The 12,714-nt window shown below is 51.5% G+C and overlaps 1 protein-coding gene and 1 pseudogene across 2 annotated transcripts; one reads left to right on the top strand and one right to left on the bottom strand.

Annotated features, from left to right (window-relative positions):
* Positions 1-1,015: 1,015 nt before the first annotated feature.
* LOC306809885 (sacsin-like) lies at positions 1,016-2,742 on the top strand (annotated as a pseudogene). Its single transcript has one exon. The product of its transcript is annotated as a sacsin-like (transcript).
* A 6,350-nt stretch (positions 2,743-9,092) lies between these two features.
* Positions 9,093-11,389, bottom strand: LOC306809744 (uncharacterized protein). Its single transcript, XM_079321524.1, has 3 exons — positions 11,156-11,389; positions 10,722-10,811; positions 9,093-10,453 (listed from the first exon to the last, which is right to left on the bottom strand). The coding sequence occupies exons 1-3, from the start codon at positions 11,381-11,383 to the stop codon at positions 9,353-9,355; spliced, it is 1,419 nt and encodes a 472-aa protein (XP_079177650.1). The 5' UTR covers positions 11,384-11,389; the 3' UTR covers positions 9,093-9,352.
* Between the last annotated feature and the right edge of the window lie 1,325 nt (positions 11,390-12,714).

Here is a 12,714-nt window from a genome sequence, read left to right on the forward strand (position 1 = left end):
GAGCAGTTCAAGCACCTGCATCTCTTCCAGACATTTTTTTTTTTGGGGGGGGGGGGGGGGGGGGGAGGGGGGGGGAGGGTGGTGCTATGTAGCTGTGGCTCCCTACTGCAAGGTGCTGTTGCTCCACAGACAGTTCCTGGGAGTGCCCTTGCGTGCCCAAGCACTGTATGACCTGGACAAAGGCATGCTGCTTCTCACACCAAGCCTGGTCTGCAAATGGCTGGCTGGAGAGTTTGAAGTGTGTCCAAGTTTAGGACAAATTTGGGGAAAAAGAGCTCCAAAGCCCCCCCCCCCCCCTTTCTTTTTTACAATTCCTTCCTTCACTGAGCTCAGAAAGAATTGTTCTTCTGGTGAAAATGGAAAAAACTTTTTTATTAACAAAAATACAAAAGAAACACTCCCCCAACCCAAACCCAGATGAGACGAACCCAGCCGGTCCTCGCCGGGGAGAGCGGCAGAGCCTCCCAAGCCGACCTCCAGCAGCGGCCCCTGAAGTCCAGATCCTCGTCCTCCGGGGTTGGTGCAAATCCCTGGAGCAGGGAGAAGGGAGAGAGGGGGAGGGGCAGCTGGGAGCAGGCCCAAAGCAAGCCCAAGACAAGCTAAAGCGAGCCCAAGACAAGCAAAAGCAAACCCAAGACAAGCCAACACAGGGGCACAGACAAAACAGCTGGGGGGAAAAGGGAAAAAAACGGCCAAAGCAGCCAGGGGAGGGGGTTACAGCTGAGCAGACAGCAGAGAGCAAGACACAGCCCACAACCGAAGCGCAGCAAGAGAGCGAGAGCCGGAAAACACCAGCCTAGATAAAACCATCCGAGGGAGGGACTGGCAGCTGCACGGGGGAAGCAAGGAGAGGAGCCAGTCCAAACATCAGCCCATAACAAAGTGGAAGTTCACAGATGACCAAGAGCTCTTCATGACTGCGGTGCTTCCCCAGCTGTCCCAACTCACATGGCAAAACCTCATGGAAGCTGCATGCTTGTTCTTTGTGCTGCAACCCATCTGTGACATTTGGAGCATGGAGGCCACTGTGGCAGCTTTTCAGGAGGTGGCCTTTATACCAGATGCCCACAGAACACTGCCTGGCCTCCTCCCTCTACCATGACATGCCCTCCTTCCACACCCTGTGGTGCCAAAACTGCTTTGTGCCTAAATCTTTCTTCAAGAAGCTACGTTCAAATTGGAAAGCTGCAGATTTCCTCCTTAAAGCAGGTGTCTGCACCAGCCTCTCTGTAGAGGATTTCGTGGCACTGCCTGAGGACATAGAGCATGAAGCCACTCGGGCGACCTGCCATGCTGCAGAACTGCTGGACCAACAGCAGGAGATGCTCAAGCAACTTGCAATCCTGTTGGGAAATCCTGACCCAGAGAATTTCTGAGGAAAATTGCCTCAATCCAATTCTGGCCTCCACTGGATATCCCCCCAAACGTGATGAATTTCCACCCTCCTTTTGCAGACTGAACTAAGGGCTGTGGCTCTTAAAGGCAGCATTTCCTAGTGCAAAAATGTGGCTGAGCTCATGTGGATTTCAGCCACCATCATGAAAAAAATCCCATGAATCTGAGAAGGGATCCCTGAAGGCCGTGAGAGTCCTTGTAGTGATACCCACTGTCCTGGCAGTGGCCAACTGGAGCATGTGTGCAGGCAGCCTGCTCGACACAACTGCAGGTAAGCACACAGGCCAGGGTGCTCCATAGCATGTACAGCTTCCTGCAGACCCATCTGAAGGAGATGGATACAGAGCAGCTTGCTGAGCTGCCTGTGGTGCTGGCCAAGGCCATGCCAAGGGGTGACATCACTCCTGGACGAGGCTGACTCCTCACCTCCTCACGCTTCACCCCACGTGGCTGCCTTTGGAGACCTCCTGCAACACCTTGGCATCCTCCTGGTCCCCACACTGACTCACTACTGACATGTCCAAATCTACCAGGAAAGCCATGGCAGAGGGACCCTTACCAGTAGCCAGAAGACAGTCCTGCTGGCCACACGGCATTTCCTCCAGCTGCTGCAGAAGGAACCGGAGCCCCCCGATCGCTCTGCTGTGGCTGAGCTGAACCTGCTGAGCACTGCTGGCTGCCTGGAGCTGTCCCACAGACTGTTTCAATGGCTGTGTGCCCTCAGAGGCTTCTCGGGCCCTGGAGAAGACCTTTGTGTTCATGGCTGCTCTGTTGGTGTCTGGGTGTAATGGCAGGTGGCTGCTGCAAAGGCTGCCACCACTCCTGCGGCCACAGGTGCTCTCAGAGGTGGCAGAGAAGCAGCTGGAGGAGAGTGGTCCACAGCCATGTCACTGCAACTCTCAGTGCACTGTGCAGAGGCGTCTGCTGACCCTGCTGGCATCCCCGTGGTTTAGGCTGGGGCTGGCAGAGCCACAAGGCTGTGACGGGAATGGAGGGCGATGGCGGCTTTGCAGTGGAACAGCTGAAAGTGTAGTGCTGCAAGGACATCTGCACCATGCTGGTGCACGGTGGGGCAGAGGTGGAGGGCAGATCCCAGTCACAGGTTATCCATGTGTGCCCGTCTGGTGGTGCCCAGCGGCTCCTCTACGTCCGGCAGCAGAGGTGGTCCAGAACCAGCACCAGCTGAGGGTCGCTCAGATGCTGGCACAGGAGATCAATGCCATCCTGGGTGGGCAACTGGAGGCACCCTCTTTGTCCATGCTGCATGAAATGCTGGTCCACCAGGAGCCACAGGATGTGGCCTTGGTTCTGGGGAGAACAACGTGGCACTGGTGGGTGCTGCACTAGAGCCAGAGAAGAGGCTGCAGGAGGAGGCTGTGGCAGAGGAGGGGCCGTGGAAGGATCCCAGCCTGGCAACCTTGAGGCCTCTGCGTGGTGTCAGGCAGCCAAAGATGTGGCCACAGCTCTGGGTCCAATTCAAAGCTGTGAGCACCATCTGGCACCATGGACAGGGAGGTCGTGGTTCCTGGCTGAGCAGTGAGGAGCTCATGGCCCTGACTCAGTCTGTCCCCGAGGCCCTGCGTTGGCTGCATCAAGCCACGAGTCACCTGCAGGCAGCCCACAACAACATCTGGCCCTGCTGCCCCAGCTGGATGCTCTTCAAAGTGCACCAGCCCCTGGAGAAGGTGCTGATGGCCGCTGTACTTGGCTGTGGGGAAGTCTTTGCAGGCCACAGGGGGCTGATGGGCATGGGCCAAAGGCTGGAGGCGGAGGAGCCGGAGCTGAGGGGCCTTTCCTGGATGTGCAGTGACTGTGCAGTGACTGTGGCATGGATGGCAAGGCCACACAGTGCCCAAGCTACCATCCCTGACCATGACCCCCAGAGAGGCTTTCCCCAGCGTGGATGAGGAGGAGGTCCTGAAGCAGGCACAAAAAGTGCTAGTGACACTGAAGGACCATGTGGGCACAAAGTGAGCAGGTCCCTACTGAGGGTCACCTGGGCCAAGGGACCACCAGGCACCATCAGAGACCCGCCATGGACCTGGTATGGACTCAGCTTGGACTTGCCACAGATCTGCCACAGGCAATTCCAGACTGTCGAGGGGAGTTTTGGAGACAGGTGAGAGCCCAGACCACTGAACATCACAGGGTAACCTGTGCCATTGGCATGTCTTGAGTGTGCAGTAAATAAAGTGCAAAATAAATGCTGCAGTTCCTGTAGACCCTTCACTGACAGTGGAGTCAGGGACATGGAGAAGTCATGGGCAATGGGTGTGGAAGGTGGAGGTGGTGATGAAGGAGTTTGGAGAACTGTGGTGGGTCAGTTTTGGCTAGCCAGGTGCCCACTGAGCCACTCCATCACTTCCCCTCTTCAACTCAAAAGGGGGAGAAAATGTGATAAAAATAGCATGAGTCAGGAAGATCACTCACCAATTACTGTCACAGTCAGAGCAGACTCACCTTGGGGGAGTTATTTTCTTTTATAACCAATTAAACAGATTAGGAAAATGAGAAATAAGAACAAATGTGAAAACACCTCCCCCTACCGGCCCTTTTTCCCAGGCTCAGCTTCACTCTCAACTCTTTTACCTCCTCCACTTGAGCAGTGTGTGAGATGGGGAATGTGGATTGCTGTCAGCTCATAACACTTGTCTCTGCTGCTCCTTTCTCCTGACAGTTTCCTTTCTCCATAGGAGACAGTCCTGCACCAACTTTTCCAATGTGGGTCCTTCCCACGTGCCGCAGTTCTCTAAGAGCTGCTCCACAAGATCCCTTGCCATGAGGTACAGTCCTTCAGGAACAGGCTGCTCCAGTGTCCTGCCAGCTCCTGCATGGACTCCACAGAGCACAGCCCCTGCCAGGAGCCCACTCGAGCATGGGCTCCTCCCAGGCTGCAGCTCCCTTCAGAGCAGCCCCACCTGTTGTGCTCTGGGGTCCTCACATGGGGTGCAGTGGGGATCTGCTCGTCTACTCACCTCCAGGGGCTACGGGTCAAAATCCTCCTCCCTAAGGAGGCTGAAGGGGAATGTGCTCCAGCACCTCCTCCTTCCCCAGCCTTGGTGCCTACAGGGCTGTTGCTCTCACATCTTCTCCCTCCTCCCTCCCTGCTGCTTACACAGCAGTGTTTACCCCATTTTTAATACCTGACCACAGAGGCCCTCCCAGCATGGCTGGCTGGCTCAGCCTTAGCCAGTGGTGGGTCCGTTCTGGAGCTCTCTGGAGCCAGCTCTGCCCAACATGGGAGCAGCTCCTGGTGTCTCCTCGTAGAGGGTCCCCCTGCAGGCTGTTGCTACCCAGACCTGGCCATGCAAACCTGCGACAAGGATGATGAGGTGGTACCAAGGGGAGCATGGAGGTCCCAAGAAAAGCGTGAACTAGGGGAAACAGCAAGAGGAGCTCAAAGATACAACGAGATGGAGTCATTGCCATAGGCCCAGAGACTATCACCAAAGTCCCAGTGTTACTGCATGGCCTGTTCCTGGCTCAGGGCAATCCCAAGGACAGACTCAGGCTGGGCAGAGTGGATGGAGAGCAGCCCTGAGGAGAAGGATTTGGCCGTGTTGGTGGACAACAAACTCAATGTGTCTCAGTGTGGTGGCTGAACAGCAGATCTGTAAACCTTCACAGACTGGACTTTGACTCAATCAGACAGAGCCGTGAGAACACTACCAGCCTTTCCTAAGAACAGAATCCTGAAATGGTGAAAACCAGCTTGTTTCCCTAAGAAAGAATTCTAGGATTGGATTTCTTGCACCTGTACAAACTATTCTCAACTGTCGAGGAGAAAAAATGCAAACAATATCTAAAAGCAGATGTTTGTCTGCATGTAGACACCTCTGGTGAACTGACCAATCGTTACGGGTGTCTCGGTTTGAAAGACAAGTGTCTGCTAGGGAAGGCAGGACCCTCCCTCGGATTGGAGAATGTAAATCCTCTCCCTCCCAATTATTATAATTTTGAAATTAAGGGGCTCTCAGGCAGATATGAGGATAGGAGTAACATCTCTTTACTAGTATGTATAACAAGGCAAAACAAAACAACAACATTGGAATTAATAACTGTAATATATGTTATAAAAGAATTCACTTTGGATTGTAATTTATGTGAAATAAATCATGTTTGTATATATAAAGAAAATAATGAGGAAACTTTAGAACATAAGCTGCAGCAGGACAAATGGATTGCCTCACGAAAATTGCAACACTGGAGCCATCAACAAAAGAGCCTGAATTAGCAAGTTAATAGAAATGGCTCTGGAGGAGATGGCCCTTTCAGAAACAGTCCAGGGAACACCCAGTCGATGAACACCTGAGAAGTATCACTAATCAAGATAACCTGAGTCGTCAGGGGAAACTACATCTCAATATCTGGTGCCTGTAAGCCAAAAATTTGCATTCACCAAAATTCATCACTTCCCAGAAATGGTTTTGTCCAGCCCAATGCAGAGAAAGAAAAGCTACATGAATATGCGAAACCGCGAAAAGAAAGGAGGACCTCTGCTCCAGGCTAGAAAAAACTGTATAAAAACAGGACCAACCCAGATGACATTTATGAACATTGGGGATCTGACATGGTAGAGGTTGGATCAGAGTGTGTTCATCCATCACTGATTCCAGGCTTGGCGCTGTCCTTTTTGATTGCGTCTATCAAGGACCGTATTTCGGTTGCGAAACAAAAATCCCTTTTTCATCATACTTAATTCGGCTTGATCTCTTTATTATTTATAACAGTGAACAATATGATCAGCTAGAAAAGCAGTACAATGATTGAGGATTGCCTGCTTCAGACAGGAATTTATTTATAGATCTGATACAGGAAATTGCAACTGAATTGGGATTGTACAATTATTGGATTTGTGGAGGACTTAAGTCAGCTGAAAAATGGCCCTGGAAAGGTAAGACTTTTAACTCCAGAGCAACTCCTACAATGGGACAATACCCAAATTTCAAGAACAATCCAAAGACCTGAGGGATGGGTCTTAGATAAGAGGGTAATTGGGACAATTTGTATTAGTCAGAGGGAAAAGAATATACAGAGATAGTGGGATATACCCTGTATATGTCTCTAGCGGTAAATTCAAATAAAAAAAGCAACATCAGGCAACCAGAACCTCCTGGTAGATATTGGAGTCTTGAAAAGAAAACAAACTGCAAATGGAGTGATAAAATTGGACTTCCTTGGAACAAAGGCTCTGAAGCTAATACTTACTATTCTTTGGGAGAGCTGAGTACTTATTGGGCTGAACCAGAAAACACAGAGATAACATGGAAGGCCCTTAATGGAATATACTGGGTGTGTGGAAAGAAGGCATACAGCGAGTTACATTGAAAATGGAAAGGGTCATGCACTTTAGGGATGAACCAACCTGTTTTCCGATCTGAAAGTAGTTTATTTGGAGCACATCTATATGAAACTTTGAATGGAGAAAAGAGGGAAATAAAAAAGAAACTCCCTAATATAGATGGCAGCCAGATTTGGGGGGGAGAAGAAAAAAAGATACAAATCTTACAAAAAAGATAATAGAATACTATGGCCCTGCAACATGGGCCGAGGACGGAAGCTGGGGCCATAGGACTCCAATTTACCTATTGAATAGATTAATAAGGCTACAGGTGGTAGTAGAGATTGTATCAAACCACACTTCAGATGCCCTTGAGCTGTTGGCCAAACAGCATTCCCAAATGCAAGCTTTTGTGTATCAAAACGGGATAGCATTAGATTACTTATTAGATGAAGAAGGGGGAGTCTGTGGAAAGTTCAATGAATCTGAATGCTGTATAGAAATTGACGATTATGGTGAAACTATCAGGGGTATCGCTGCAGAAATTAAGAAGGTAGCACATGTTCCAGTCCAAAAATGGAACTCCATCCTCCAGGCATCTTGGTGGGATCAGTTATTTGAAGGGGCTTGGTGGAAAAAGATAGTATTCTTTGTATCGTGTTCGGTAGCTGGAGTCATATACCTGTTTGGTACCATGCTCTATTAGATTAATACACTCAGTAGTACAGGGTATGCAAATAGCAGCTATGCCTATGGACCCAGAACATGCTCCTGGAATGTTAAATAATAAGGTATTCAAAATAATGAAATTAGGAGGAGGAGAAGTAAACACCAATGCAGTAGAAGCCTTGGCTAAATTTGAGGAGCAAATAGAAGATAAGTTTCTTTATAGAATTTATCAGGAAGAATCATGAGAAGAATGGGAGAGTAGTGGAGAATCTGAAGAAGACTAAAGGGGGGGGGAGATTTTTTCCTCTCCCAAAAGAAAACCAAACAAATAGATTTAGTTAGTTAAAAGGTATCAAAAATTGCAGAAAAAGAACACAAATTAACATGTTTCTATAAAAGGGGAGGGATTGTAATATATGTTATAAAATAATTCGTGTTTGTGTGAAATTTATGTGGAATAAAACATGCTTGTATAAAAAGAAAATAAAATAAAGATAAGATCTTTAGACCACATGCAGCAGGGTTGCTTAACAGGATTGTGAAACCAGAGATAGCAACATAGAAAAGAGATCTAAATTAGCAACTTAAAAGATGTGGCTCCAGCAGAGATGGGCCCTTCTCTGGAAACACCCAAGCGATGAACACATGATAAGTATCACCAATCAAGACAACCAGAGTCATCAGAAACATACATCTTAATACTGGATTCCAGTAAACCAACATCAGCATTCATTAACATTCACCACTTCCTAGAAATGGTTTTGTCCAGCCCAGCACAGAGAAAGAAAACTGCATGAATATGTGAAGCAAGGAAAAGAAAGGAGAACCTCTGCCCCAGGAGGAAAAAATTCTCTAAAACCAACCCCGCCCGCCAAAACAACCTGTGTCAACATAGGGGATCCATCCGGAGGGATAGAGCTCGGATGAGAGTGTATTCACCAGCGCCGACCCCGGGCTCGACGCTGCCCAATTTTATTGTGGCCATCTAAGATCGTATTTTGGTCGCAAAATAAAAATATTTTCTTTTGATTGTTCTTCATTAACCAGCTAGATCACTTTATCACCTATAACAGGAGGCCCTTGAGAGTGGTTGGGGCTTGGGGAAGGGGGAACCCCCCTGCCCACCACCAGCTACTCCATGGTCTTCCACCACCCTCCCACACCCTTGTCCTCCATGGGTGGCACTCCAGTGCTGGGGGGAGCTGGGGAGGATCCTGGAGGTCTGTGGGAGGAATAGGGGGACAGTGGCCCTCCACCAACAGGTACAAGTGGTCCTGGGGTGGTCCTGGGGCAGGGCTAGGGAATCTGGGAGTATCTGGAGGGGGCTGAGGGGATCCTGCAGTGGTCTGGCAGGGAATATAGGGGGGTATGGGGGGGGAATATGAGGGGATACAGGAAGCTGGGGGGTCCTGAGTGGGGATACGGGTGGAGAAATGGGGGGAATAGAGGGGGTTCAGGGTCCTGGGGGTGTCTTGGAGGGGAGATATGGGGAGCATATCGTGGGCAGAGGGAGCTGAGGACTCCTTTGGGGGTTTCAGGGAGTCCTGGAGGGGCTGGGAGGAGATATATGGGAGGCATACGGATGGTGCAGAGTCCTGGCTGGGAGATATAGGAGGGTAGGTGACCCTGGGGCAGTCCTGAGGGCTCTGGGCAGTTTGTGGGAGGAGATACAGGAGGAAGATATGGGGGGACAGGAAAAATGCATGGATGCAATTTGGCCAGGTTTGGAGGAAGGACAATCAAGGCCTTAGGAGTAAGCTCTTTATTGATGGAACAAGGGTGTCAGGTTTGCTATTTAGAGGCCCTTCAGCTCTCCTGCCACACACCTCACTGGCCTCAGATGAGCTTTGGGTTCACTGATCTGTGCTGTACTCCAGTCTGGGCAGGGGGCTGGGGACCCTCCAGAGGGACAGGCTGTTGGGAAAACTGTGGGGCCACGGAGGGGAGAGTGTCCTCAACAGCACAGCTCTCCTCTCTGCCTGGGGATGTGGCTGGGCTTGGGACAGGTCACTGAAAATTCTCTCTGGGGGTTGGTGCAGGCCTACGCCAAACAACCCATACTAACACAGAGTGAACAATCTGATTTGCCATGGTCCTTATGTCCAAAGTGTTGCCTGAGGTTGCTGGGCTCCTTTCTCTCACCAAGCTCTCCTTCACCATTGCAGGATACTTGGGTTTCATGATTCTGGCATAGCCAGTCCCTTCTCGGAGCTGTGGTCCTAAGGCAGGCAGCTTTACTCCTGTTCTTGCTTTCTGGCTCTGTCCTTTAGATGCTCTAGAGATTCCTGGCTGCATCTGCCTGCTGTAGACCTTACCTCTGGGAAACTCCAGCATCTCAGTGTACTCACAGCTGGAGTCTCCTTCAAACTCAGAAGCTACCATGAATTTCAAGAGGGAGCAAGCATTCTTAACAACTTGGATGGTGAGATTGTCAAGGCAAGCATGTAAATTTGCTGTGTCTGAGGAGGCTGCTTCATCTTCCTTGGATTTATCCACTAGGCTGGCTCTTCCATCAACAGGCTGCTCCTTCCACCTGGCTGCCCTCCTTGGTTTAGAAGCTTTGGGCTCCAGACAGTACCCCAAGCCCTCCAACACCATTGCTAAAAGCTCTTTGACCACCATTTCTATTTTCTGACGGCGGTCTAGAGGCGTCTTTGCAGGTCCTCTTCTCTTGCAGCTGCTGAAAATGCTTGCTCTGATCCCCTGGGCAGCATTCCTTAAAAAGTTGACACGCTGGTTCCGAGGAACCTTGAGCCTCACAAACACTTTGTAGACAATGATCTCAACCAGCTCTTGCAGCTTCTGGGCTTCTGCTGTGGTCAGCTGCTCAAGGACAGCTTTAAAGAGGCCGTGAGCAGTGTTGTGCGGCTTCCTCTGGGAGTCAGCAGCAGTGCCCAGCTCAGGTCTGGAGTAGGTTTGGCCCTTGTCTGAAGCTAGTTTCACTCTTCTGAATCTCCCCAGTTTCAGGGGGATCTTTTTGCTCTTCTGTGGACGTGGGCAAGAAGGTTTCTGAGGTTGCAGCCGCCGCTTCCGCCGGCAGGAGGTGTCACTGGTTTTTGGCAGTTTGGGACCATCCTTTAACTTGGCCTGAAGTGGCAGAAGCCCTTCCTGAAAGGTGACACCAGGTTGTGGGTCATGTTGCTCAGCCCCTGCGTGCTGGGATTCCCACAGGCCAAGGCCAGCACTCTGCTTCAGCCCGGCCAGGAGGGCAGGAGAGAAGGGCTTCCCTCAGCACTGCGTGTGCCTGCGCATGGCCCTGCTGCCCGTGCCCAGCTCAGCCCTGCACTGGCTCAGCTCCCAGCCGTGGAGTCCTTTCCCCACCACAGCAGCACAGCCCTGCACAGTCCTGTGCCCCCAAACACAGCCCTCTACCTACATCTTGCTGCCTCAAGATCTTCTCTGACTGCAGCTTGATCCTGGCCAGGTAGTGCCTGTACTCGTTGAACTCCTTCAGAGTACAAACCACCTATGGAGGGACAAGGGCAGAATCCCCCAAACCCTGTCAAGCCACGCAGACGGCTTTCCCTGAAACAGCCCGACCCCAGCAGGAGGGGAGCTGCCCCCAAGCCCTCCCCCCATATCCTGGTGTTGGGACCTCTGATGTCCCCCCAGCCAGTGCTGAACAGGCAGCGTGGGGCAGGCTGAGAAGGCAGGACTGGCACTTGCCAGGGGGATGTTGGTGCTGCTTCTGCTCCCAGGGACACCAGCGCACAGCCCTGCCCCTCTGACAGCAGCAGGCAGCTGCAGCAAGGGCTGTGGGAGCCCCGCTTGAAGGGGGCTGTTCTTGATCAGCCCAACACCCAAACCTACCTTGTTGTCTCTGGTGATGACTCCCTGTCTCCTCAGCATCCGCAGGATGTCCTTGCGCTTGTGGTAGTCCCGAAGGTGGGGGTCATGCAGGCGGTTGTATTGCACTGGTGGTGCAGGGTGGTGGATGTAGGGATCGTCCAGATTGAAAGAAGGACATGGCCCGTTAAGCTGTAAGAGACATTTCCCAGAGAATGAAGGAGGCAGGAGAGCAGCAAAGAGGTACCACATGGTACTTGTGAAAAGGTAAAGGTCTTCATTTTTCTGTAGGCACCGAGACCTGCACAGACAGACTACAGGGCTGAACCGGGCCAGGCTGGTCTATGGTGGGTTAGGGGAGAGAAGACAAGCCCCACACCAACCCCACCATCAAATAGGTATCTTAGGCCACCAGGAAAAACGGCAGACTCATCCACAATGAACCTTCAAAAGGTTCAAATGCAGCCAGTAGAGAATGGACAAAACCAGTTTCCTTGGGTTAGGCAGGCCCAAGGGCTGTGTCACTGTCTATCCCTTTGCCTCCAGAAAGTCTCTGCCTTGGGAAGGTGCAGCACAAGCTGGAGGACAACAGTGTGTGCATTCCCCAAGCAGGGAAGCCCAAGGTACTTCAAAGGTGCCAGGAAGGCAAGCAGGAGAAGGTTGGAATCTCCCTCACAGGTGCCCCAGGGCCTGGTTTGACATTGTGGGATGAGCTGGAGGGGCTCGTTGCCCTGACACCCAGACACACACAGCTGCCTGCTGCAGGCAGGGACCTGGTCACACACATGCACAGTGCCAGAAACCAGTGCAAAGAGGGACAAGTGCTTTCTCCTCTGTATTCCAGGGAGCCTGGAGCTTCCCTTGCCCAGTCCTTTCTCCAACTGAAGGGCTGCAAGAAAATCTTTACATAATGGGGGACTCTATGGAAGATGAGAGATTTTCTCCCCCCTTCTGCTTCCTTTACATTTTCACTCAGCTTTCCCCTGGAGAAGACAGGCTTGGTTCCAGGTGCCACAGGGATCTTGACTGCAAGTGGGAGGTTCAGCAGTTCAGGGTCTATTTTCTTGGTATCTCGTCTCAGCTCTGGTCTTCTGGCTGAGATGGGAAGACAGACACTCAGATGTTGCCCAATAAGCCTCCTGAATGGCAGTCCTGAGGCTTTAGAGCATCACCCCATGTCCCAAGCTCCCCAGCAGAGCCCTGTGGTCCCCTCCCCCTAATTCCCAGTGCACTCAGCAGTGCCTCTGCCTTGTGGCAGGACACCAGCAGTGGGTGCTCCACACTCCTGCCAAGACCTCTCATGGTGTTGTGATCCCACGCTGACTCTTGCTCCAGAGACACAACAACTGGTCTCCTGGCTAAATACAGACATGGGGCATTGTTACATCACGGTGATGTCACATCACTGCATTGTCACATCACCACACTGGCATTGAGTCACACGGAAACTGCCCACCACACCTGGGGGGAGGGGAGCTCACCTGGAGACCCCTTTGGACAGCCCTGTGGGCCACCCCTTCCGTGTGACCCATTGGACCCACTGCTGTGAGAGCTCCTGTCCACAGGCCCCTTCCCCCTGCCTG

Source organism: Erithacus rubecula (genome assembly GCF_903797595.1).
Source record: "Erithacus rubecula genome assembly, chromosome: 18".
Classification (NCBI taxonomy): domain Eukaryota; kingdom Metazoa; phylum Chordata; class Aves; order Passeriformes; family Muscicapidae; genus Erithacus; species Erithacus rubecula.